The sequence below is a fragment of the Lipotes vexillifer genome, unplaced genomic scaffold (assembly GCF_000442215.2).
Source record: "Lipotes vexillifer unplaced genomic scaffold, Lipotes_vexillifer_v1.1 scaffold410, whole genome shotgun sequence".
NCBI lineage: Eukaryota > Metazoa > Chordata > Mammalia > Artiodactyla > Lipotidae > Lipotes > Lipotes vexillifer.
The window spans coordinates 291,613-318,066 of NW_006794028.1; the positions used below are offsets into that span (position 1 = coordinate 291,613).

A 26,454-nucleotide genomic window follows, 5' to 3' on the forward strand; every position below is an offset into this window, starting at 1 on the left:
CAGAGGGTGAGGGGCCCGCGTACCGAAAAAAAAAAAAAAAAAAAATGAATACCTCAGAACTCGCACTTCCTAATTATTTTACTAAATTTTCCTGTTATCCATGCTCTTGAAGTTATTTCCATCTGTCACGCGGTAGAAATCCTAGAGAACGGTGGCTCCTTGCATCTCCTCCCAGCTCCACATTCAGTGAGGTCGTATTGGTAGCTTGAAATCTGCCACGGTGGGAGCGTGTATACCCCAGAAACTGTCAGATGCTATAAATCAGGGCTCTCCCATAGTTGCACATTACCAGCATGCTACTGGTGGCGTCCCTAAGTGAACTTACCTTGTTTATTTGTTGTCCATCTTTCCTTCAGCTCCCTCAGGGTTCCTTGTCCACCTTGTTCATGCCGTGTTCTTAGCCTGTAGAACAGTGCCCTGTACGTTTGGGGCTGTCAGTAACTGTTGAATGAATGGATCCACCAGAGCAGTTGAAAGGGAGGTACAAGGAGAGGCCTGTTTAACTAGCAATAAGGAGAGGCCCACTCTGCAAAGTAAGATAGGGGGAAAATCCTTCACGTCATTCTTCTCACTTGGCCTCCTCATTGTATCGTGCTCCTGGGTGAGTATTTATTTTATGATGGTAAATACTTCTCCAGCATGGCGTAGGGAAGGCCAGTTAATGAGCAGTGACGCTCAACCCTGGCTGCGTGTAGGAATCACTTAGAGTACTTTCAAAAATACTTTTGATAACCCAGGTACCACTCCCAGACCAAATTAATCAAGAATCTTTAGGGGGGCCTGGGCATCAATATTTTAAGTTCCCCGAGTTATTTTAATGTGAAGCCTGGGTTAAAAACCACTGGATTAGACATTGAGTTAGACCAGATTGGGAGAAGTTTGAGCTTTAGACTGTGAATATTGGAGAGCTGTCATCAACAGGGCTCAAGAAGTGGCTTCATTTAGTAATTTATTTTTTCATTCCACAATGATTGAAGGACTGGGAATACAAAAATGTATAAGACACATGACAGGAAGCTCACAATCTTGTAGGGAAGACACCAAAGACAAGTTTATTGAAGTATTCTAGATGAAAATGTAAAGACTAAAGCGGAGAAGATGACCGTTTTGGTCCTGCGTTAAAGGGAGAATCTGGACGTGGTACACAGAGGAGGTGTACAGAAGCTGTGGTTGATGGCTGAGGGTTTTCCAGGCGAACGGTGGCGAACGGCCATTTGTAAGTGCCCTGTCTCAACAACTGGTACCACCATGCACAGGGTTACGGACAAAAGAGGCTGTGTCTGTCTTGGTTAGACAAGGCATATCCCCAACACATACCACAATAGCACGCATGTAACAGATGCTCCGGCGTTTGATAGGAATGCCATTCTTAGAGGTGACTTGAACAAAGCTGCGGGAGCCATGAGATGTCATAGCTTGTTGAGGCAACTAGGTCTTTGTATAGCTGGCTCGTGAGTTAAGAAGTGTGAGCTTGATCGTGCAGTTAACAGAACCGTGGAAGGATGGCAGATGATCACAGCTGGCAAGGTTTTCAAAGGATACATACGTGCTGCTCTGCCTTGCAGGTTCTTGTTCTGAGGACGCCCTCCCTCCCCTCTCCCCCTTTCCTCTTTCCTCCCCTTCTGCTCTCTCTTTCTCTCCCCCCCCACCCCCTCCACACCACAGACACCTCCCCAGCTGATTCTGATCCTTTTCTGTTCCCGCACCCAGGACCGCTAAATGGGAAGTCTCTGAGATCTTTTTTGTCCCTAAAATTATATCATTTATAATGATAATTTGTGGCATTCTACCAAGTCTGAGCCTGTGTAACTTAACGCTATTACTTCATTAATGAGAACTGTGAAATCTGAGGTTCTTCAGCCTTATAAGCAGGAGTATGCGATATGTTACAGCGACTGCAGTTTTACACCAGAATTCCAAGCTCGAATATTTTCCCCTCATATATTCTCTATACTTATCTATGTAGGCATAAAAATGTTCACACGTTTTACATGCTACCCTTTTATACTTAAGCTCCTTATAAATGCTCTTTGCTTCTATCTGTATTCTCGTTGTGCCCTAATGGTGGTCTCAGTTTTTCTGGTTTTTTTTATTACCTTAACATTTAGTCGGTCAGTTATTGATCAATTGTGCTATATTCCAAACACAGCTAGATGATGGAAATACAAAGAGGACACAAACCGTCCTGCCCTCAAGGTAATTGCATTTTAGTAGGGAGACAGACATGCAAACGATTACATGTTATGGGACACATACCACAATAGACGTATGTAGAAGGTAACAAAGTCCTGATGAGGAAGGGAGAGTAATTCCGTCAGGGGAACTCAAGGAGAGCTGTCACAGCAGAGTGATGCCAAGGCAAGGGTGACAGGAACAGAAGGGCATTCCAGGCAGAGATGGACATGTGCAAGGCCCAGAGGCATATCAACGAGGGACTGTGTTGGGGAAATCAAATCACTCACTGTTGAGTGGACCATGAGTGTGGTGGGAAGGAAAAGCCAGGTCATAGAGGTTCTCATATGACGCCAGAAGTGGCTTAGGTCTTATTCTGAAGGAGGTGAGGGGTGTCATGTAAATATTTTAAGCCAGACTTGTGTTTTAAAAAGGGCACATGGTGGCATGGAAGACTGATTCAAAGGGACAAAACATAGGCAAGGAGACCAGTGAGGAGGCTGTCGTGATAAAGAGCACAGGCTGGACATGTGAACGAGGAGTAGACATGATGGATCCTTAAAGGCCGTGTTAGCGGGGTGGAACGGATTGCATGTAAGGGGTGAGGGAGGAAAGATCTAGAATGATGTAAACACAGGGATGTAGATGGTCTGGGGTTATTGATTGAGATTTCAGGAAAATAATCAGCTTGTAGGATTGTGCAGAGGAGAGATGAGTTCAGTTTTGGAAAAGCTGGATGTGAGAGGAGGACAGGGCAAGGGATTCAGAAGCGTAAATATTTGAAACCAGTTGAGTAGGTGAGAGTACTCAGCACTGTGTGGGGTGAAGAAAGGAGGGATGGAGATGTTAACATATATTAAAGGAAATGGGAGGAAAGAAGACATATTTGTAATTGGGGGAGGAAAATTTCCCCCAGGTTGAGAATCTCTGGATTAGAGAAATGAGGTGGGTTTTCTGCTGTGACAGAGTCATGAATTAAAAACCACAGTAGGAACATCTCAGATGGTTGTAGGTAATGAAAGGAGGGAGTGCTTGAGAATGGTGTCCCACGGTGGGGAGGTCTAGGAGGACGAAGACTTGAAAGAGGCCAGGGTCTAATGATTAGATTTGAAAGAAATATTAATGTCTGTTAGGCTTTTTATAGTAGCAGTGAAAGAAATAAAGAGTCCAAACATCCAACATTAAAAGTAATATCGTGGGAGAAACTTAAATGACATGGAGGAGTGTTTATAACATTAAGTAAAAAAAAACATCAGGAGACAAAATGTATGTGTGGTGAAGGAGGGACTTTTCACAGGCACAGAAAAAAGCATTCACTGAAATGGTCTCTGGCTCATTGGGAGACAGTTGATTTTAATTTTCTTCTTTGTGCTTTTCTGTATCTCCTCAATTTTTATAATGAACATGTATCACTTTGGTAATTAAAAAATTACATTAAGAAATTAGGGAATACAAAGGTGACAGTGCAGCCACTAAAATATTTTAAAACAATATTTAATATAGGGAAGTATTCAGAATACAGTTGATAAGGCAAGATAAACTATATTTGGTAGGATCCATGTTTTAAATGTAAAAATATGTATTTTTATATCTATGAATGAAAAAAATAAGGGAACTAGTAAGTGTTAAGAGTAGTTATTCCCAGGGTGTAACATTGTGGGCAGTTTATCTTTGTTTGTATGTTTCCACGTTTCCAAATCTTCCATAATTAGCATGCTGAGTAGTATAGGGTAGTGGTTAGGAACAGGGTCTGTGAAGCGATAAGGCTTCAGCTTGAATCATGTCTCTGTCCTCTGAGAGCTGTGGGACCTTGGCTGAGTTATTTCACTTCTCTGTGCCCTGGTCTCCCCACTGTGAAACGTGGTAGTGGTGATAACTCCCTCATAGGTTTGTTGTGAGGATTGCCTCTTCGTATAGGTAAAGTTCTTAGGACAGTGCCTGACGCTTAGGAAGCAACGACGCATGTTAGCTGTACTTACTATTACTACTATTACTGTTATCAGAAAAACAGACTTTTAAGAATTAAGAATTCAGAAGTTGTTGGTAGCCTAATAACGAGCAGTTTCAGGGGCTGGTTGGATAGAAGCTGAATTTCAGTCGATTGAAAGGAGAAAAAGTAACATAGCAAAATACAGACTGCACCATAGTAGCTTATATGGGAGCACTTTGGTCTTGAGTTTGCACCCATGTAGTTTTATTTGATTTGACATAATCTTGACTCTCTGATGTATGCTTTAATTTTTAAAACTAAGTGAGAGAGGCAGACAAAACAAGTTTATTGGTGTGATTGACAAAATCTGTAAAGTTGATCAGATTACTCTAGAGTCTAGTGTCCCACCTTTGCTATGTTTGTTAACTTTCATAAAGGGGCACTGGCTTTATAAAGATAGCAATCAGAAATATGATAATAAAATATTATAATTCAATATCAATTCATTGATCCTAATAATAGCTACATTTCTTTTTCTTTTTGGTAATTTTATTCTTTTTTTTATTTTTATTTTTGGCTGCGTTGGGTGTTCGTTGCTGTGCACGGGCTTTCTCTAGTTGTGGCGAGTGGCAGGCTCCTCTTCGTCGTGGCGCATGGGCTTCTCATTGCGGTGTCTTCTCTTGTTGCGGAGCACGGGCTCTAGAGCGCAGCCTCAGTAGTTGTGGCGCACGGACTTAGTTGCTCCACGGCATGTGGGATCTTCCCGGACCAGGGATCGAACCCATGGCCCCTGCATTGGCAGGCAGATTCTCAACCACCTGGGAAATCCAATAGCTACATTTCTTTTTCTTACTATATGAAAACCTAACATCAGAACACTCTGCTCTTATTCTATGTCATAGAATAAAAATTTTGGCTGAGATGAAACCTTACCAACGTAGTTTTACAGCATGTGCATTACTTTCTTTCATTTGCCTTATCCACAGAAGGAACTCAAAAAGTGGGATCAGTTTGAAGATGTTTTGGAGGAGAGGAGGCATGTCAGTGACCTGAAATTTGCCATGAAATGCTACACACCTCTTGTCTACAAGGGAATTACTCCTTGCAAGCCAAGTGAGATTAAATGTAGTGTTCTCAATTCTGAAGAGATTCATTATGTCATTAAACAGGTAAGTGATTCCCTCTTCAGCCATAGCCAGATTTGTTCATTGTCAGCAAGTTCTCTTCTTGATTCTCTGAATTTATTTTGCTATTTTTAATGTATCTTTTTAGATTTTGCTATATTCAGTACATTCATCAAATGTTTATTGTACCCATAATACATCTTAGCCTCTTTGCTAGACATTGTGCCTAATAGCTAGTTGAGCAGCGTTCTGGACCTCATAAGTGTATAGTCTAATAGGGAATGTTGACAGTTGTGCAGTCAATTACAGTGAAATATGATACAAGACATGCTAATGGGAGGCTAGTGTACAGGGGCATTAATTAGTTATAAGAGCAGCTAATTTTGTGTAGGGAGTTAGAGAAGTGATTTTATAAATGAGGCCTGAAAGATGTTTGGGGGTTTTCCAGGTGACGCGGGTGAAGAAGAGTGTTCCTAGCAGAGGGCAAATGACGTGTTCCCTGTGGTTTTCAAACCTCGTGGCACATGAAAATTATTCAGGGAGGGGCTGCCCTGGTGGCACAGTGGTTAAGAATCCACCTGCCAATGCAGGGGACACGGGTTTGAGCCCTGGTCTGGGAAGATCCCACATGCCGTGGAGCAGCTGGGCCCGTGCACCACAGCTAGTGAGCCTGCGAGCCACAACTACTGAGCCCGTGTGCCACAACTACTGAAGCCCGCGCACCTAGAGCCCGTGCTCCGCAACAAGAGAAGCCACCACAATGAGACGCCCGTGCACCGCAGCAAAGAGTAGCCCCCACTCGCCACAACTAGAGAAAGCCCGCGCACAGCAATGAAGACCCAACACAGCCAAAAATAAAATAAATAAATTTCTTTTTAAAAAAGAACGTTTAGGGCTTCCCTGGTGGCACAGTGGTTGAGAGTCCACCTGCCAATGCAGGGGACACTGGTTCGTGCCCCGGTCCGGGAAGATCCCACATGCCGCGGAGCGGCTAGGCCCGTGAGCCATGGCCGCTGAGCCATGGCCGCTGAGCCTGCGCGTCCCCGCATAGACCTCCGCAACGGGAGAGGCGACAACAGTGAGGGGCCCGTGTACCGCCAAAAATAAATAAATAAATAAATAAATAAGAACGTTTAAAAAAAAATTATTCTGGGAGCTTTTAAAAATCCCTGTGCCTACGTCTCACCCTCATACCAATTAAATCATAATGTCAGGAGTGAGGAACCAGGCATCCGAAGTTTTTTAAAAGCCCAGTCAATTCCAAAGTGTGGTGAGGTTTGGGAACCACCAGCTTATTTTAAGGCGAAGAGCACATGTATGTTCGTGGTGTTGAGAGGTGTTCAGTGGAACCAAGACTGAAGAGAGCAGAGGAGGGTGATGACAGGAACTGGGCCGGAGAGGAGAGCAGGCCACGTCGCGAAGAGCTTTGTGAACCGTCTGAAGGAATTGGATTTATCCTACACACAGTGCAAAGCCATGGAAGGGGTTCAGGTTGCAGTGTGGTGTGATCAGTTTATGGTTTAGAAACACCGTGGTGCTGAAGAAGGAGACGGGAAGGCTGTGTGATGCTCCTGCAGCAAATCCCTTTGTAGGATCGTAGCTGCCTGGACTGGTAAGTGCTTATAGAAACAGAGAAATGGTCAGGTTTAAGAAATGACCAGTTGGGTGAATGAAGTGAAGGAAAGGAAGAATCAAGGCTGAGAGAGCCGTTCACTGAGATAGGGACTTAGAAGAGGGCTTAGGAGAGAAGCTGTGCTCTGTTTTGCACACGTCATTTGAGGACATCCAGGTAGAGGTCCTTGGCAGGCATGATCGGAGCTCCCCAACGGCGGGCTCTTCTATCGTATCGTGCTCCTGTGCCTTGGGGTTCATGGAGAGATCTGCTTCTTTGACTTTTCACTGGAGGTTAGTCAGGTTTGTGGCCTTGGGAAGATTCTTCATTTTGCAGCGGCATTGGGCTTGGGGGCTGCGTCACACGGCTTGCGGGATATTAGTTCTCTGACCAGGGATGGAACCCGGGCCCAGACACTGACAGCGCGGTGTCCTAGCCCCTGGACAGGGATGGAACCCGGGCCCAGACACTGACAGCACGGAGGGAGCCCTAGCCACCGGACCCGGGATGGAACCTGGGCCCAGACAGTGACAGCGCGGTATCCTAGCCACTGGACCAGGGATGGAACCTGGGCCCAGACACTGACAGCGTGGAGTCCTAGCCACTGGACCGCCGGGAGCTCCCAGGAAAATTATTTATCTTTATTATTTGCTGTCTCTTTTATTCTGATTCAGACATATGACCTATGCTCTTAATCGTATTGTTGTGATCTATCTTGGGGAATCTGTTAATCTTGTGTGACTGAACTTATTTCATAAGTGAAGTCAAGTTCTCTCTCTCTCTTTTTTTTAAATTGCTGTATTTCTGGTGCCTAGCACATAGTACGCATTCAATAAATATTTCTTGAATTAATGAATGGAAAAAAAATACTTTGGTCCTGTCCACAGAGATTCTGGTTCAATTGGTCTAGGTTGGGACCCAGGCATTTCTCTTTTTTCTTCTTTTTTTTTTAAAAGTTTCCCCATGTAATTCTAATGCACAGCCAGGTTAAGTGTGACTGATTTAAGCCAGTGTTTTTCAGACTTGAGTGTACTGCTGAGAAAAATCATATAATCGAGGTAGATTGGAATTATTATAAATTCTTGATTACACAGCACACTTGGGCCCTCTGTTACCCCGTCATTGATTGTTTCCCTAGCAAACTCTCTCCCTTTCTCCAAAATGGCAGTTTCAGTTGCCCCATTCTCCTTGAACCTCCAACCCTACCTTCTCCGCTTACTCTGGACAGATGACTTTTCTTCCTACTTCACAAAGAAAATTTAAGCCATTATATAAGTGAGAGCTGTTTCAGCTCTCTGAGATCAGGCTCCTAATTTACCTGCATCTGACACCCATGATTTTCTTCTTCCCTCCTACTAGAATGGAACTGTTCGAGTTTAATCCCCACCCTACTCCTTTGCTCCGAATTCCACCTCCCCCCTCCTCCTCGGGAACTTTGCTTGTCGTCTGTCCCCTCAGTTGTCTCAGCTTCTTCCTGTTATCAGCTCTTTACCGTGAGTATTTAACATGCTCGCTTCTCTTCAACTTAATTCAACTTCCTTTGACCACATCCCTTCTCTACTTACTACGCATCTCTTCCTTTCCCACTTCTGCTCTGCTCTTTGAAGAAGTTGGCTGTGTTTTCTGTGCTCGTTGCCCTACTTTCTCACCCTTCATGTACCACTCAGCTCACTGGAATCTGATTTCCAACCCCCTGTAGGAGCTCTTCCCAAGATGGTGAATGACCTCCTTCTTCCTTGTGGCAAAAATCAACCTCGTTCAAATCCTGGATAGCTTTTGGTACACGCTCTCTCCTTTCCATGACACCACACTCTCCCGCTTACCCACCACATCTTTTTGATTATTTCCCAGTTGTCTTTATGGGCTTCTCTTCCTTTGCCTGTCTCTTTAAAGGCTGCAGTTCCTCAAGATTTTGTTCTAGCCCCTTCTTATCTACCCACTCACTGGGTAGTTTTATTTATTGCCAGAATTTTAAGTACCTTCCTTATGCTAATATCTCCATATTATAATATTACTATATAAAAATAATATATGATCATAAGTAATATAGATAATTAGTATCTATTGCTTCAGCCCAGATCTCTTTTGAGTTTCATACACATATTTTTATAGTTTATTGGGTATCCACTTGGAAATTCTAGAAGCACTCCGAAAGCATTCAAGATGTCTACATCAAAGTCTTGGGTCCACCGCACCCCTGTACTGTGTATATTCCCCCCTCCCACCCAGGTTGTCCTGTCTCTAAGAATGCCGCCCCCCACATACGCTAGTTGCTCAAACCAAAAATCTGGATGCCGTCTTCAGCTTCTTACTTTCCTCTCACACGCTCCCAGGCACTAAGAGCTGCTGATGTGCTCTGCTGAAAGTGATGTACCCTCCTAAAAATAGCACTGGTCTACCTCCGTCCATCCCTGCTGCCACTTCTCCAGCTGAGGCTGCCTTTATCTTGCAGAGTGCAGTAGCAGCCATTGAAGGGGCTTTAGCCAAGGAAGGATGTGATGACTTCTGCGTATAAGAGACTGCTCAGGCTTGTGACATGGAGAAGAGACTGAAGACGGACATCACTGGGGACAAGGAGTTGTAAGACTGCTGCTTCTCTCAGGTTTCCAGGGAGAGGGATCTGTAGGGACAGCATGTCAGTCGGGCAAATGAGAAGCCCAGGTGCACAGAATGAGAGGCCAGGTCATTCTCTTCTTCTCTGCTTTCCTCCAGAGCCTTCTGAACAAACCAGCCTTTTCACCTGTGTTCTTCACCTATCCAAGTGCTTCCTGTCCCCAGGGGTCTTGGCTTTCCTACTCCCCAGCCTTCTCAACCGGCTCAAACTGGCATGAGCATTTTCTGTCTCGAGGAAGGTCCTCTCCTGGCAATGTATTCTTTCTCTTTAATGCTCCAGTTCTCTCTTTCCTTTCTGATCCTGATTCCTCAGATGTGTAGGCTGTGGGACTTCCCTGGTGGTGCAGTGGTGAAGAATCTGCCTGCCAGTGCAGGGGACACAGGTTTAATCCCTGGTCAGGGAAGATCCCACATGCCACAGAGCAACTAAGCCTGTGCGCCACAACTACTGAGCCTGCACTGTAGACCCCGCGAGCCACAACTATTGAAGCCCGCGTGCCTAGAGCCCGTGCTCCGCAACAAGAGAAGCCACCGCAGTGAGAAGCCCGTGCACCGCAAGAAAGAGCAGACCCCGCTCGCCGCAACTAGAGAGAGTCCGCGCACAGCAACGAAGACCCAACGCAGCCAAAAATCAATCAATCAAATAAATAAATAAAAAACAAACAAACAGCTTCAACAATCTACTGAAAGTAGCTACTGAGCGTATGCTCTCGGACACTAGATCTTGAGCAACAACTTATTTTAGAGAATTTGGATGTAAGCTTAAACTATAGCAATTTAAATTAAGAAGAAAACATACCATTTTGAGTTATATAATAACATTGGTCCATTTGGAACTGGTCCTACTGATCTGAGCAAAAAGAATTTTGACTTTTTTTTTTCCAGAAATTTATCCCTGCTTTCCCTTTTCTTGTAGCTTTCCAGGGAATCCCTTCAATCTGCCGAGGTCCTGCGAGAGGAAGCCTGTGAGATCCTGGATGAAATGAACCACAAACTGCGTCTGGGAGCCATTCGGTTCTGTGCCTTTGCCCTGAGCAAAATATTTAAACAAATTTTCTCGAAAGTGTGTGTAAATGAAGAAGGTATTCAGAAAGTGAGTATTGCTTGTAGAAGAGCAATCTCTTCTTCAATCCATCACAATTTATTCAACTCAAAGGCATCCCGCTTTGCACTAGATGAGCAGGCCCTGGTTAGCAGGTGGCATCCAGCCTGAGCAGAAAAGACTCCGCCTCTCCTTTTTTCTCTTTTTTCTCCTTTTTCCTTCAGATCTGCAGGCTTCAGACAAACTAACTTAGTCACTTAGTTACAGACTTTACAGACTAACCTAATGTCAGATGTTCATAGAGTTACAGAAGTCGTACAAAGAAGTTCTATATATTCTTCACCAAGATTCCCCTACAACATGTTCTCTTTCCTTTCCTCACACACCTTTCTGGTGTGTTTTCACTACAAACAAGGTCATTCTCTTAGGGTGTAATTATCAAAATAAGCAAATTAACGTTGACACAGTGCTGCTACTACAGCTCTTATTCACGTTTCACCAGTTGTCCCAGCTGTGTCCTGTATAGGCCAAAGAAAGTCCTGCATCGTGTGTTACAGTCAGCTCCCATATCTCTTTAGACTCTTTTAACCTAGAACAATTACTTAGTCTTTGTTTGTGTTTCATGATATTACTTTTGAAGAAATCAGGCCAGTTATATTCTGGTGTCCCTTGATTTGGGTCTGAGATGTTTTCTCGATTAGGCTCAGGTCGTGTCCTTGTCCGTGTATCAGCCCAGAAGCACGTGGCCTCCGTTTGCCCATTCCTGGTGATGGTCACGTTCGTCACTTGGCTACCGTGCTCTTCGCCAGGCTCTTCGCCCCTGTAGAGTTACTCTTTGTGCCCCTGTAATTAATTAGTATCTTGGGGCAAGAGACTTGAAGGATGCTTCAGTACCCTGTTTTTCATCATACTTTCCTCCACGCGTTTTTACAGCCACTGAGGTTTTCTGCTTGAATCAGTTATTACTCTTATGATTGCCAAATGGTGATTTTTTTCTAATTCTGTCACTCCTGTCATTTGTTTACTTTTTTCTGAAAGTAAGAGCTTTCCCTATGAAGATTATTTCTATTCATTTGTTTTTAATACCTTTTTTCTCTTACTAGGAAGCTCTTACCTTCACCGGCCTTCCTTCTCATACCTTTTAATGCTTTGTTTTTATTCAGTCATTTACTTTGCTTCCAAGTATTTCTTCCTGCTGTGACTGATTTCTAGATTGCTGACTTACGTCTGCATCTCTGTCGGAGGACGTCTGATACAGTGTTGGGAACGGGGGATGTTGCTGGCTATGTCTTGTTTGTCGGTGGGTTATGTATTTAGATTTCAGAAAAACAGACACATGTCGACACAGAGGGTATTTTTGAGACCGACAGCCCGAGGAATGGATCGGGAAGCTCAGATGCATCCCTCCCTGCTACAAGGCTCCCACTCTCCCTGACAGTGAGCCCAGTGCATAAATAGAGAAATACCATTCCTTTCCTCGGTCCTAACAATTTGTAATTTTTTTAATCTCCCTGAGAGAAGTTTTGTTTTCTCTTCCTACAAACTACCAGTCAGTCTAGCGCAGTGGCTGACAGTTGACTTTTTAATTCAGACTGAGAGATCCAGTCCTAGCTCCACTGTGTATTAGAGGCATGACTATGTCACAAATGAGGAAACTAAGGCTTAGGCCTTATGTACAAATACGTGGTATTAAGCAATGCATGTAAAATGCTTAATATGTTTCTCAACTAATACCTGTTAGTGATCATCACCATTATTATTATGATCCGTAAAATTTATTTTTGCTCTTCTTGCGTTATGGGAGATTATTTAACTAGAACTTTGAAATAAGTTTTGTGCACGTGGTCGGGAGAGAGAAAAGCATTACTCATATTCCCTCTGTGGATACGCACATTCTTCCGTTTTCTGATTTAAGGTACGATTTTAATAATATGAAAGCTGAAATTATTCAAAGTGTAACATTTGTTTTAAAGCTACAGCGAGCCATCCAGGAGCATCCTGTTGTTCTGTTACCCAGTCATCGAAGTTACATTGACTTTCTGATGCTGTCTTTTCTTTTATACAACTACGACTTACCTGTGCCGGTCATAGCAGCAGGAAGGAATGCAACTACCAACATTGGTTTTCTCCATTTTTTTTAATTATAAAAATTAAGGCATTCACGGGAATGATTTTAACAGTGCCGAGGTTATTTGAAGAAAATGATGAGAATAGACTCTCCCTTCTTTCTTTCTTTCTTTCTTTTTATTTATTTATTTATTTATTTATTTTTGGCTGTGTTGGGTCTTGGTTGCTGCGCGCGGGCGTTCTCTAGTTGGGGTGAGCGGGGGCTGCTCTTTGTTGCGGTGCGCAGGCTTCTCATGGCGGTGGCTTCTCTTGTTGCAGGGCACAGGCTCTAGGCACGTGAGCTTCAGTAGTTGTGGCACGCGGGCTCAGTAGTTGTGGTGCACGGGCTTAGCTGCTCCGCGGCACGTGGGATCTTCCCAGACCAGGGCTCCAACCCGTGTCCCCTGCATTGGCAGGTGGATTCCCAACCACTGTGCCACCAGGGAAGTCCCTCTCCCTTCTTTCCACAAGTCCCAGTGTTTAATAGGTTGGATTCTGTCCTCTGCACTGTGCTTTACTGTGCCTACCCAGACATCAGCAAGCATATATGCACATAGGGTTTTTGGTTCAGGTTGAAAAATGAGATTATACGACCTGGATGTATTACCTGCTATTGTTATTTTTATTTGGTAATATATCAGTGGCTATCTCTGTAGGTCAATAAATAGATCAAAATTCTTTTAACATGTTTTCAATTGCGGTAGAATACACAAAACATAAAATTTACCGTCTTCAGCAGTTTTAAGTGCACATTCAGTAGCATTAAGTTCACACTGTTGTACTGTCATCCATCCGCAGAAGGCTTTTCACCTTGAAAAACTGAAATTCTGTCCCCATTAAACACTTAACTCCTCATTCTGTTCTCCCTCCAGCCCCTGGCACCCAGCATTCTCCTTTCTATTTCTGTGAATCTGACAGCTCCAGATACCTCCTGTAAATGGAGTCAAACAGGATTTGTCCTTCTGTTGCTGGCTTATTTCACTCAGCGTAATGTCCTCAGGATTCATCCATATTGTAGTGTCTGTCGGAATTTTCCCTTTTTTAAGGCTGAATAATATTCCACTGTATGTATATACCATATTTTGTTTATGCATTGATCCATCCCTGGACACTTGGGTTGCTGCCACTTTTTGGCTCTTGTGATTAGTGCTGCAGTGAGCATAGGTGAACAAATACCTGTTTGAGTCTCTGCTTTCAATTCTTCCAGGTATACACCCAGAAGTAGAATTGCTGGGTTAGATGGTAATTTTATTTTTAATTTTTTGAGGAACTGCCGTACTGTTTTCCACACAGTCACTGCACCATGTTACACTCCCACCAGCAGGGCACAAGGGTTCAGTTTCTCCACATCCTCTCCAACACTTGTTATTTTCTGGTTTTTTAGGTTGTTTTTTTTTTCTGTTTTTAATAATAGCCATCCTAATGGGTGTGAAGTGGCAGCTCATCGTGAGCTTGATTTGCATTTCCCTGGTGATTAGTGATGTTGAGCACCTTTTCGTGTGCTTGTTGGCCAATTCTATACCTCCTTCAGAGGAGTATTCAAGTCCTTTTGGTTGTTTGTTTTCTTTGTGGTTGAATTGAAGGAGTTCTTTATATGTTCTGGATATTAACCCTTTATCAGATATGTGATTTGTAAATATTGTCTCCCACTTCACTCTGTTGATTGTATCATTTGATGAGCAGAAGTTTTTAATTTTGGTGTACAGCCGGCCCTCTGTATACACGGGTTCCACATCCATGGATTCAAGCAACCATTGATCAAAAATATTCAGGAAAAAAAACTCCAGAAAGTTCCAAAAAGCAATAGTTGAATTTGCCATTCACAGGAAACTATTTACATAGCAGTTACATTGTATTTACAGCTGTTTACATAGCAGTTGTATTAGGAATTATAAGTAACCTGGAGATGATTTAAAGTGTATGAGGATGTGCTAGGTTATATACAAATACTCTGCCCTTTTATATAAAGGACTTGAACATCCAGGTGTTTTGGTATCCATGGAGAGTCCTGGAACTAATACCCCACAGACTCCCCCCAACCCCAGGGACAGCTGTAGTCCAATTTATCTGTTGTTTCTTTTATCTTCTGTGCTTTTGGTGTCATATCCAAGAAATCATTGCCAAATCCAATGTGATGAAGTTTTTCGCCTATATTTTCTTCTAAGAGTTTTATTGTCTTGGGTCTTATATTTAGGTCCTTGATCCATTTTGAGTTAATCTTTGTATGTGGTGTGATTTTTTTTGGTAAGGTTCCAACTTCACGTCTAACATTTTTATTGCTATATAATATCCAGCAGTGTATATGTATCATAATGTGGTAGTTTTGCTGTTGCAAACAAGCTTTCAATATATTTTCATATTAGTGCTTTTATTTCTGTAGGATTGATTCCAAAGAAGTAGGATTGCTAAGGCAAATAAATTGTTTATCATCTCCTTTATAAGCTAGCCAGGAAAGCTGGGGTTCAAGCCTACACCTTTTCTAATAAACACAGTAAACAGTAAAGTAAAAACTGCCAGGACCTTAAGCACTTTGAAAGCATTTCCATCTATATAGACACGTGAGGAAGTTATTTAAAAATTAGGGAAAAATGAAAAGAACTGTTTTAAAACAGATGGTAGAACTCTTTCTCTCATTCTGGACTTGCTTTTCTTTTCTAATCTGTGCCACTAAAAGGAGATTGGTATTTTCACCTGATGGTTAAAAAGGAAAGGTGAGAGCTCGTTTGGCCTGACTGTGCAGAGCAGGGAGGATATATGTTGATCTGTCACTGAGGTCAGCGGCACTGCTGACCAAGGAAGTTGGCATGATGGCATAGTTGAGGCTGTCCCATTGCCTGCTGCTTCCCCACCTCTAGCTGGTCTGGTTGTAAATGCAGAGGTGCATGGGGAGTTGGGTGCACAAGGTAACCTCCCAGCCAGCACCTGCCGACAGAGTCCCTTCTTTCCTTAATTCCATTAGATGCTTCTTCTTAAGATTAGGGGTGTCTTAACATACATGAAATCTATCTTAATAGAATCTGACTTGAGATAGTCATAGAAAGCTTCAAGGTCTGCAAATCAACATTAACCGTTGTTTCTTTCGTAGACTTCCTAGGAATGAAGATGGTTGGTGAGCTGCTGCGAATGTCGGGGGCGTTCTTCATGCGGCGGACCTTCGGCGGCAATCAGCTCTACTGGGCGGTGTTCTCCAAATATGTGAAAACTATGTTACGGGTAATGCAAATAATTACCGACTACTTGCAAGCTGTGTTTTCTTTTCACTGATGTTTGCTCTAAGGTCTTACTTAAATTCGTGACTTTTTCTTCTTTTTTGTTCTTTCTTTTGTTGCAATAGGGACTTTTTTAATATAAATTTATTTAGTTAGTTATTTTTGGCTGCGTTGGGTTTTCGTTGCTGCGCATGGGCCTTCTTTTTAGTTGCGGCGAATGGGGGCTGCTCTTCGTTGCAGTGCGAGGGCTTCTCGTTGCAGTGGCTTCTCTCATCGCAGAGCACGGGCTGTAGGCATGCGGGCTTCAGTAGTTGTGGCTCACGGGCTCAGTAGTTGTGACTCACAGGCTGTAGAGCGCAGGCTCAGTAGTTACAGCACACGGGCTTAGTTGCTGCGCGGCATGTGGGGTCTTCCTGGACCAGGGCTCGAACCTGTGTCCCCTGCATTGACAGGCGGATTCTTATCCACTGCGCCACCAGGGAAGCCCTAAATTCGTAACTTCTGAATGGACTGCTTAGCTGGTTTTTCCCCCTCGAGGAATGTGCATAACCTCCGCAATCTGTTTCCTCTGTGTGACTCTCTTGTCTCAGTTTCACTGTGAGCAGTGTTTGCTCAGAGGGCTGGGGAGGGAACTCAGGAAAAGGAATCAAAAGAAGCATTTATCACTTTGAGAGTAGGCAATGGGTTTTGTGTTTGTTTTGTTGGTTTGTGTTTTCTCTTTACAGAATGGTTATGCTCCTGTTGAATTTTTCCTCGAAGGGACAAGAAGCCGCTCCGCCAAGACACTGACTCCAAAATTTGGTAGGTTCCTTACAGACTGAAGGAAAAACACAAACCCAGAGGCTTCAGGCGTGGTATCATCGTAGCTGCTAAATAGAACTTGACACTTTTTTTGCAAGATGTTCTTTACTTCATAAGTGTAACTGTTTCTTTAAGTTCAACTGTTTATATGTATGGGCTTGGTATATAATGTATACTTTTAGTATCTTCCTGCGGCCTTGTTTGCTTTGCTTTTCAATATGTTTGAACAATCATTTCTCCATACATTGACAGGTCTTCTGAATATTGTGATGGAACCGTTTTTTAAAAGAGAAGTTTTTGATACCTACCTTGTTCCAATCAGCATCAGTTACGATAGGATATTGGAAGAAACTCTGTATGCTTATGAGCTCCTAGGGGTTCCTAAGCCGAAAGAATCTACAACTGTACGTAAGGGACAGCCAAGCTTGATTGTACTGGAATTTAAAGAAATTAAATTTCTTTAAATTTATATTTATTTATGATGTACTTTATACACCAACTGATTTCTGAATGTATTCCTGTTTTCTTTTCCCCTGTTGTGATACTCTCAGGGATTGTTGAAAGCCAGGAGGATTCTCTCTGAAAAGTTTGGAAACATTCATGTGTACTTCGGAGACCCTGTGTCGCTTCGATCTCTGGCAGCTGGGAGGATGGGTCGGAGCCCATATAACTTGGTTCCAAGGTGCAAGGCCTGTGTTTTCATAACTGACATAGAAACAAGGATGAAAATCTGAAAGTGTAAACTGTGATTCTTGAGTTGACCACTTCTAGCACTGAAACTTGGTTATCTGAGGTCACCCCCCGGAGAAGCAGAAAGCTTCAATTAATATGTTCGCCAGACATTTAACTGCAGGGTATATACATTAAACATGCAAAGCCAGACAGTGCTCAAACAAACAAAACAAAACACAAAACCCATTGCCTGCTCTCAAAGTAATAGATGCTTCTTTTGATTCCTTCTCCTCAGGCCCCCTCCCTAGTACCCTACTGACTTAAAAGTGTGAAGAAATAAGCCATTGTTAACAAGTGCATGTATGGGAATTGTTGAGCACTATTGGTAGGCCAGCCAAAGTATCTACTAAGTATTGTTTTTGATCCTAGAAAGGATTGTTTAATAATAACGGATGGGAGTGAGTCCCTCTTCTCAAGAAGGTTATAGTTTTGTGGCAAGGAAATGTGTTAGCTTCTTTCAGGATGCAGGTACAGATACACATTTGGGTTTTCTTAATGTAGAGAAATACACCTGCAGGAGTAAAGGAGACAAATTGCCTGCCCAGCCAGGCTTCCATGGCTGCAGCATCACTCATAATTTATCTGTAGCACCAGTGGTCCCACAGCAGCTGGCAGCCTCACTCGCAGCTTCATCAGCTGTCAGAAGCAGATGTTAGCTTTCTGAAGCCACAAGCTTTCACTTTGTCCATCTCAAATTGGCCAGTGGTATCCATTACCAGGGAGTCCTCATTGGCTACAGCTTTCACATTAAGCCACCTTATTATGTGGCTGCTGTTAGGTCCTATGCATATATCCTTGCTCCAGCCAGCTCTGGGTAGGTTCTGGATATCATCTGACTCAACGCTGGGTGATCCACGCATGAGGAGTCTGTCAGGCAAGGACCGAGACAGTGCCTAGCAGGTGCCCTGAAGCTTCTCAGAAGGGCGGTGTAGCAGTCAGGCCAACGGTACAGCCTGTCGGTACAGGCACGAGCAGTTGCCATACATATCATATCATCACCTGTTAGGTATATTCTACAAGAGACATGTTCAAAGTACTATGGATTCTCAGGAGACAGAGCAGTTCAGTCCACAGGAGGAGGCATCGGTTTTCACAAAAGAAGTGATATAGCCCACTGACAAAGCAGCAGCAAGTGTTTTTTGTCTGTTTGTTTTGGCCTGGAACCAGGGATAATAGAACAAACCCTCTTACCTTGAGTATTTTTAATCACCTCTCAAGAGCATAGTCCAGAGACGAATGGACAGATCCCACTCTAGTAAAGTGAAAGTATATTTTTGCAGCGTGACCTGAGAGAATTCAGTTGGCAGAAAGTATGAGAAACCTTCTAAAGGGTCTGTCTTCTCCCATTCCCTTCTCCACTCACATTGTCTAAGTAGCAGAACTGTAATTGGTTGTTCTATATTCTTGCTTTTAGATATATTCCTCAGAAACAGTCAGAGGACATGCATGCCTTTGTCACTGAAGTTGCCTACAAAATGCAACTCCTACAAATTCAAAACCTGGTTCTGAGCCCGTGGCCACTAATAGTTGCTGTTCTGCTTCAGAACCGGCCATCCATGGACTTTGATGCCCTATTGGAAAAGACTTTATGGCTGAAAGGCTTAGCCCAGGCCTTCGGGGGGTTTCTCACTTGGCCTGGTATGTATGTGGGACATATGTGGTGATAGTGCTTGCTTTTTTTATTTCTTAATTTGGAAAAGTTGTAGCCTAGACGTGAAAAAAAACCCATACAGGACTTTAAGCAAAGCGTTGCTCAGAGAAAGAAAGCCTAATCTGTTTTTATCACTCTAGGACGTTGAACATAGCATATCAATTATTTGAGAATAATTGTTTACATGTCATTTCTCCCTAGGAGGCTCTGAGTAGACAGAGGACCAGAACACCCTCCCTTGCTTCCTAGCAGAGTGGAGAATAAATAATGACTCTCTGTACTCCACGTATTGTTCCCTCTACACCCACCTCTTTCTTTTTTTTTCTTTTAAACATTTTTTTAAAATTTTATTTATTTATTTTTTATTTTTGGCTGCGTTGGGTCTTCGTTGCTGCACACGGGCTTTCTCTATTTGCGGCGAGCGGAGGCTATCCTTCGTTGCGGTGTGTGGGCTTCTCATTCCGGTGGCTTCTCTTGTTGCGGAGCATGGGCTCTAAGCTCGCGGGCTCTAGAGCGCAGGCTCAGTAGTTGTGGCGCACGGGCTTAGTCATTCTGCAGCATGTGGGATCTTCCTGGACCAGGGCTCGAACCCGTGTCCCCTGCATTGGCAGGTGGATTCTCAACCACTGCGCCACCAGGGAAGCCCCTACACCCACCTCTTTCTACCACATTATATTTGCAACCCATTTGCCTCACTGGATTGTAAGGATTAAAGGGCTGGTCTTGGAGAACTGTGTACAATTCTCTGATAATAACAACTTTGTAGAAACCTCACTGGAGTTATGAAGACTATGCCGGGAGTGTGGGATGTATATGACAACAGTTAGCTTAAGTTGTTTTCAATCTCTGATTTAAAATCGTAGAGACCACAATTGGAAATGCAATGTTTTTAAGACCGGATAATTATTTATAGTCAGGTATTTACTGTCCACTCGTTAAACCCATACTGAGTACCTAGTGGGTGCTGGAAACTACCAGGGGTACAAAGATGAACTAGATGCAACCCCTGTTCTGGAGGTTCTGCTGGTGTGTCGAAGACAGGGTAGGTAGTAATGTGTAAACTAGTAGAGAGGCTCAGTGACATAAAGACAGAGAGCTACGGACAGATTGCTGGGGCTTACTGAGACTGCTGTGTAGGGGAGGGCCCACACACACAGAAGATTTCATAGAAGTTACTTGAGCCCATCTTGGTGGGACGGTAGGAGCTCTTCAGGAAGACAGATGGAGAGGAGCGTTGTTAATGTAAGGATCAGGAAACATGCAATGGCGGCTGCGACAGCCCCGGGCATCCCTTGAGCTGCTGGCGGTTGGTAACGTTAGAACATTGGCTCTGGGAAGGGAGTGATGGAGACAGAGATGTGGACAGAGGCTGGATCATAGAGGCCCGCTGCCTGGGGATCTGGACTGGAGTCTGTAGGTCACAGGACGCAGACGTGGGTTTTAGGCAGGGAAGTGTGAGGGATTGGCCTTTAGCAAGCAGCCCGGTGTCAGGTTTGTTTGGTTTTTTTTATAGGGAGGTATGTTTTTGTTCTTTTATTTTGGCTGCACTGAGTCTTAGTTGCGGCATGCAGGCTCTTAGTTGCGGCTCCCGTGCTCGGTAGTTGTGGCGCACGGGCTTAGTTGCCCCGTGGCATGCGGGATCTGGTTCCCCGACCGGGAATCGGACCTGGGGGCCCTGCATTGGGAGCATGGAGTTTTACCCACTGGACCCCCAGGGAAGCCCCCTGGTGTCAGTTTTAAAGATGGACCACAGTGGGGAGAAACTGGAGGCAGGGAGACAAGCGAGCAGGTTGCCGTGCGTAGATAAGAACTCAGGAAGCCGAGCCAGGCAGTGGCAGAGGGCGGTGTGGCTGAGAGAGGCCGGGAGGAATTGCCAACAGGAGTGCTGGCCAGTTGAGTGTTGGTCACCGGGAGGGAAGTAAAGATGAATTTGAATCCCAGTATTGTTAACGGTCTGATGGGAAGCAAAGGACACGTGGACTGCAATACAAGGCAGAAAGTCGTGAAAGACGAATGTTTGGCCCAGAAACATGTGAAAGCAGAGGCACCTGTCTTTCTAAGGTATTGGTTTTTCAAGAGGGGGTAAATATGTGGCCAGTCCACAGCGAAAAGTACCTGTGCAGCTGCCACGACAGCACCAGTTGTTACAAAGTGAGAGCCGCTTGGTATCCAAGTACCAGAAGTCATGTAGTTATCAAACACTATTCCTAATTTAGAACATGGTATGTATATTCGGTTCCTTTTTGCTTTTTTACCCAGATTATCCCATATATTCTTAAGCATTCTGTCTAGGCCTTTTTATGATATTCATATCATTGTATTGTATGTGTAAGATAAATCATCTTGTTTTATATGTATGATATCATGTGCTGCATCCTTACCTTGAGCAAGCTGAGACAAGGCAGATTAGTCCAGAGCGAATGTGATCGAGTCTGAAAGGAAAACCACACCTCCCCCTTGTCCCTTCTGTGACATACTGGCAGCGCCTGTCGCCCAGCTTGAGCAGTGCCCCTGCCTAACACACCTGTCAGCCAGCTCTTTGGCTCAGGGGAACAATAAAAGTATTTCCCTTATCAAGAATGTTGTTAAATATCACCATCTCTTTATTAGACTTGTAATTCTGACTCCTTGGCTATCTCTAGGCCAGTGTAGTGTCAGGTGATGACTTACCGGGAACTGTTACGAGCCCGCCTCTTTAGTTATCTTTGATGTAGGAAAACCAGAAAAATCTCCTCAGCGTCCCTCTGTGCTCAGAGAGACCTGAAGCTAGGAGAGTGCCTCTCTGGGCTGCCCTTGGGTTTACCTGCAAAGTTGTAAAGCGATATCCTTGCCATCTCGGAATTGGTCTAAGCGAGGTGTGTGTATGTGTGTATGAAGCCTGTCTTCTTGTCTTAGTATTCTTAAATTCCCATATATGTGATTTTCTTGTCATGTAACTTGCAATTACAAAACCTTGGTTCCTGAGGAAGTGTTGGTTTTCGGAGTGGGAATTGATGTGCATTTCAGAATGGCTGACAGATCTGGGGTAGATAAGAAAGCATGTTACGTGTCCTCAGAGAGAGTTGATTTATGAAAGAGAGCTTTTAAAATATCCTTCACATATGGTATCATTAGCCCAATCGGTGGAGCCTAAAACCCGTACCTGGCACTTGAAAATAAGCGTGTCGGGTCACTAGCGTTGATTCATACTGGGCCTAAGACCCCCAGCGGTAACCAGCCCATTTCTTCGCCATTTGCCTGAATGAATTGTCTGTGTATGTGTGTAGATAATGAACTTGCTGAAGAAGTGGTCCAGTCCAGCCTTCTCCTGCATTCCAACGTCGTCAGCCTCGTCAAAGACCAGGTGACTCTGAAAGTGGACTCTGGAGGACCAGAAGTGGTCGATGGGCTTGTTTTCCAGCACATCACTCTCCTTGTGTGCTCGGCTTACAGGAACCAGCTGCTCAACATTTTTGTCCGTCCTTCCTTAGTAGCTGTGGCATTGCAGATGACGCCTGGGTTCAGGAAAGGTAACTTTCGGGAAGGTGGTCTTGAGTTTTGGAAGAGACCTGGCCGTTGAGTTCCATATAGAGAGCAACGTCTTAAGCCTTCTGTTATAACGCTCTGCCACATGCCTGCAGCCCACACACCAGCAAGGGATGGGACCTCTTCTCAGAGCTCATTAGGTTTTTTTTCCCCTACATACCTGGCTGTAGAATTTGGGAATTGCAAGGGACCTAATAAATCATCTCATCTCAACCTCTCCTTTTATAAATAAGGAAAATGAGGCCAGAGATTCCTGATCCCTTAAGGATCTGGGAATAGAGCACAGCTCCCCGTTTGCTGGTCTGATGCTCTTTTTCTGACGTCACTTGCCTCCTCTGACAGAAGCAGACAGGGTGGGTAAACGGTCCAGCGGTGTGTGAGTGCTCAGCACACGGTAGCATTCTGGCCTCACCGAGGAGTATAATAATGAGTAAAACTGTTTTTTTCACAGAAACTTGTAGTCAAGGCCAGGGGTTTTCTACCCGGGCTGCACCTTAGAATTTTTGGAGGCTGAGTCCCATCCCCAAAGGTTTCTGATGCAGCCGGCTGTGGGCCAGAAATTGATGTTTTTGTTTTTGGCTTTTCAAAGCTCTGTAGATAATTATAAGGAAAAGCCAGAGTAGAGAAACACTGAGCTCAGCCACAGACCTTTAGCCTTGGAAGGAACCTCAGAGGTCCGGCGTTCATGCCCTCATTTTGTGAGTGAGGAAACTGGGTACCAGAGAGGTCAGACAGCTTAGTTCAGGACACAGAAAACTCAAAGCTTGATCTTAGTTCTATCTGAGGCTTCTTACGTTGGGATTTGTCCACAACTGCGGGGCACATACGTGGTCTTCTGGAGTGTTTCAGTGTGAACACCCTGAAATTGGAGGCAACCGTTTGTGTCCATATGGATGTATATTTTTCTAATGAGAAAATTCACGTCAGAAAGATGGTCTGTAGCCGACGGGCAGGGCAGACCTACATGCCCGAGGGATAGGACAGTAGTCTCTATGATTGTGTGCCAGTGTGCCCTAGCGCTAAAGGTACAGTAGAGACATCAGCAGATATGAGTGTGGAAGGGAATGAAGGAAGCCATTCCTTTCCTTCTCTGCTAGGGAGCCCCGTACAGGGGAAATGAAGTGCCCTGGCTTCTGCGGAATGTGGCCTCTCCCTCGTTACCAGCCTGACTGGTTAGAGACCTGGTTGTAATTCAGTCTCAACCATTGAAACTATGCTAGCCTTGTAGTTTCTCTGTAGGTAAAATTTGGATTGGTTATAGCTTCCTTTGGGGGCCTTAATTCTTGTCCCTGGTATATGAATAATATGCCTTTAAAATACTGCATTTTGGAGTATCATGGACTTCTTGGTACTCCCTGAATGTTTAAAAAGCAGAGTTGTAATTTTATGTAATGAATTTATTTCCAGAGGATGTCTACAGTTGCTTTCGCTTCCTATGCAGTGTTTTTTCAGATGAGTTCATCTTTCTTCCAGGAAATGCACTAAAGGTAAATCCTTCCTGCCAAAGAGCAAGTGTGTTTGCGGTGTGAGTTCTGGAAATGTTAGGCTTGGATTCACGCGTGTGTCTTCCCTTCCTTCAAGGCTACGTGCAGCAGAACAAAAGAGAAACATGGACACTCACAGTTCAACAAACTCTGTTTTAATTCTTGGTCAGGTTTAATCAATAATTTCGGGATTATTTGGTGAGAGGAACCAAATCTTTGAACCATTAGCACAGCCATTGTAAATAAACCAACTCTATTTTGTTAGAAAATTTAGCAACCAGCACACATTTTCCAGCACCACTTGTTAGAATGAGTAGGGCCTTTTGCTTTGCGATTAGAGAACAGTGGTCCTGCCTGGTGGTGTAGACAGCAAGTGAAGGATCGGGCTCCCAGAGCTGGACTTCTGGCTTGCTGCGCTGGGGGCAGTGCCAGCATTGACAAGTGGGTTAAGTGTCCGTTACGCTGAGGGCCACAGGTTTTATTCAGTAGGAAATGAGGGCAGCCGTTCTCAGCGTAACATGATTCTCAGTACTTTTTGGACTTGCTGCATGCACTTCTATTCAAGAGCAAGGAGTATGGCTCGTCAGTGCAAAGCGAAGGAAAATCTGTGGCCCAGGTGATGATTTCGGAGGCTCATCAGTTTTTTGGTGTTTGGTGTATTTGAGGTTCAGCATTGGGAGTGTCGGAACAGTGCTGTTCTGGCTCCTTTCTGACAGCCACCGCAGTCCGGGAAGGCTTGCGGAATTAGCTGGTATTTCCCTTGTTCTGAGGGCACGGGGCTGCACAGGCTGAGCCCAGCGGTGGATCGTTGACCTAAGTTATAAATTAGAGGGTGCATTCTGTCTTCTCCCCTCCCCTTGCAGGACTTTGAAGAAGGCTGTTACCTGCTTTGTAAAAGTGAGGCCACACAGGTGACAACAAGGGACATCCTAGTTACAGAAAAAGGAAATACTGTGCTAGAGTTTTTAGTGGGACTCTTTAAACCTTTTGTGGAATCTTACCAGGTGTGTAAATCTTTCGCAAGTTCTCCTTCATCCTCCCATAGCAAATATAACTAAGACTTTCCTACCCTGTACTTGTTTCTGGTCTGAAGAGCAAGTGTCTTGCCCGGGTGAAAGGTAGAACTTTTTTTGGCAGGGATGGGGGGGAGGTCTTTACTGTGCTCTGATATAATGCATCGTGGTGTTCGAGCGGCAGGTGTAAAGTTATGTACTCTTCGCCGGTATTTGGCTGCTTGTTTCACTTTCTGTTCCTCTCATGCTCCCTCTTAAAAATCAGATCATTTGCAAATACCTCTTGAACGAAGAAAAAGGCTGCTTCACTGAGAAACAGTACTCGGTGAACGTTAGAAAATTCACAGGTCAGCTTCTCGATCAAGGTGAGTCACCTCTGTGGGTGGTGACTTCTGTTACTTGAGCACAGGAAGTAAGCCACTAACTCTCCCTTTCCCTCTCTTTTAGGTGCCTCACAGTGTTACGACGTGTTATCCTCCGATGTACAAAAAAATGCCTTAGCAGCTTTTGTGAGGCTCGGTGTGGTGGAGAAGAAGAAGGAGTAAGTAACGGTGCACGACGCCCAGGGTGGGCTCAGGGGGCAGCGACAGCTCAGAACAGTTGAGCACCAAGTCGAGAGACAGGTGTGGAAATGCAGGATCTAGGAAACATTACATCATGCTTCACTTATCCGTGTCCTGATTAGCTAAGTCACCCTGAGTTACCATGCGAATTTTATTGTGGGTGTGCATAAAAACCACATTGAAGCAAAGAAAGAAAGTGCTTTAGGCCAGCATTTTAGCTTCAACCTAATATGGAAGTTTATAGGTTAATTATAAGAAAAATTGGGGGGCGGGGCATGGTGTGTGTGTGTGTGTGTGTGTGTGTATTCTTACATATATATACACACAACTTTCAACTATTTAAAACTAGCCCTGAGGAAGACTGTTTAAAAGTAGTCTTACTATATAAATAATGAATGTTGTCTTTTCCTCCTAGTTTATGCAATAAGAAAGCTTGTTACTTTTTCTCCTAGAAATAATGATTATATATTTACTGTGAATGAACCTGCCACAACAAAGTTAGAAGAAATGCTTGGTAAGTGCTGTTTAATAAAAATATGATGGGTTTGCGCATTGCGTTTATCAACATGTAGTGAAACAAGAAAGTATGGCACTAAATGCTTTATCAAAATGAGCAGCAATAGTTTTAGTATACGCAGAGAACTACTTCTGTCATCTAGAATTTTCTCAAGGAAACTAAGGAGAAAACTAACAGAGAAGACACAACAGGCATAAAATAGACGGACTTATACAACATAAAAATGATCAGCTCCTGACATAACTCATCAGGGTCCAAGATCGAGACCTTTCCATCTAGTCCTGCTGAGCATCGAGAAAATTCCTCTCGTTTTGGTCCTTGGATTCACTTGCTCCCTCTCCACCCTCAGATCTCTTCTTT

At 44.0% G+C, this 26,454-nt stretch overlaps 1 protein-coding gene across 1 annotated transcript in view; it reads left to right on the forward strand.

Moving 5' to 3' along the window:
* The window catches only part of GNPAT (glyceronephosphate O-acyltransferase), a 30,792-nt gene that overhangs the window by 2,931 nt on the left and 1,407 nt on the right, over positions 1-26,454 (forward strand). The window contains exons 2-15 of the mRNA XM_007466987.1: positions 5,089-5,271; positions 10,368-10,544; positions 12,467-12,614; positions 15,685-15,812; positions 16,534-16,609; positions 16,862-17,013; positions 17,161-17,291; positions 18,756-18,979; positions 22,259-22,501; positions 23,925-24,004; positions 24,865-25,005; positions 25,280-25,379; positions 25,462-25,555; positions 26,030-26,091. Coding sequence (XP_007467049.1) covers positions 5,089-5,271; positions 10,368-10,544; positions 12,467-12,614; positions 15,685-15,812; positions 16,534-16,609; positions 16,862-17,013; positions 17,161-17,291; positions 18,756-18,979; positions 22,259-22,501; positions 23,925-24,004; positions 24,865-25,005; positions 25,280-25,379; positions 25,462-25,555; positions 26,030-26,091 — 1,939 coding nt within the window. The remainder of the gene's footprint in view (positions 1-5,088; positions 5,272-10,367; positions 10,545-12,466; positions 12,615-15,684; positions 15,813-16,533; positions 16,610-16,861; positions 17,014-17,160; positions 17,292-18,755; positions 18,980-22,258; positions 22,502-23,924; positions 24,005-24,864; positions 25,006-25,279; positions 25,380-25,461; positions 25,556-26,029; positions 26,092-26,454) is intronic.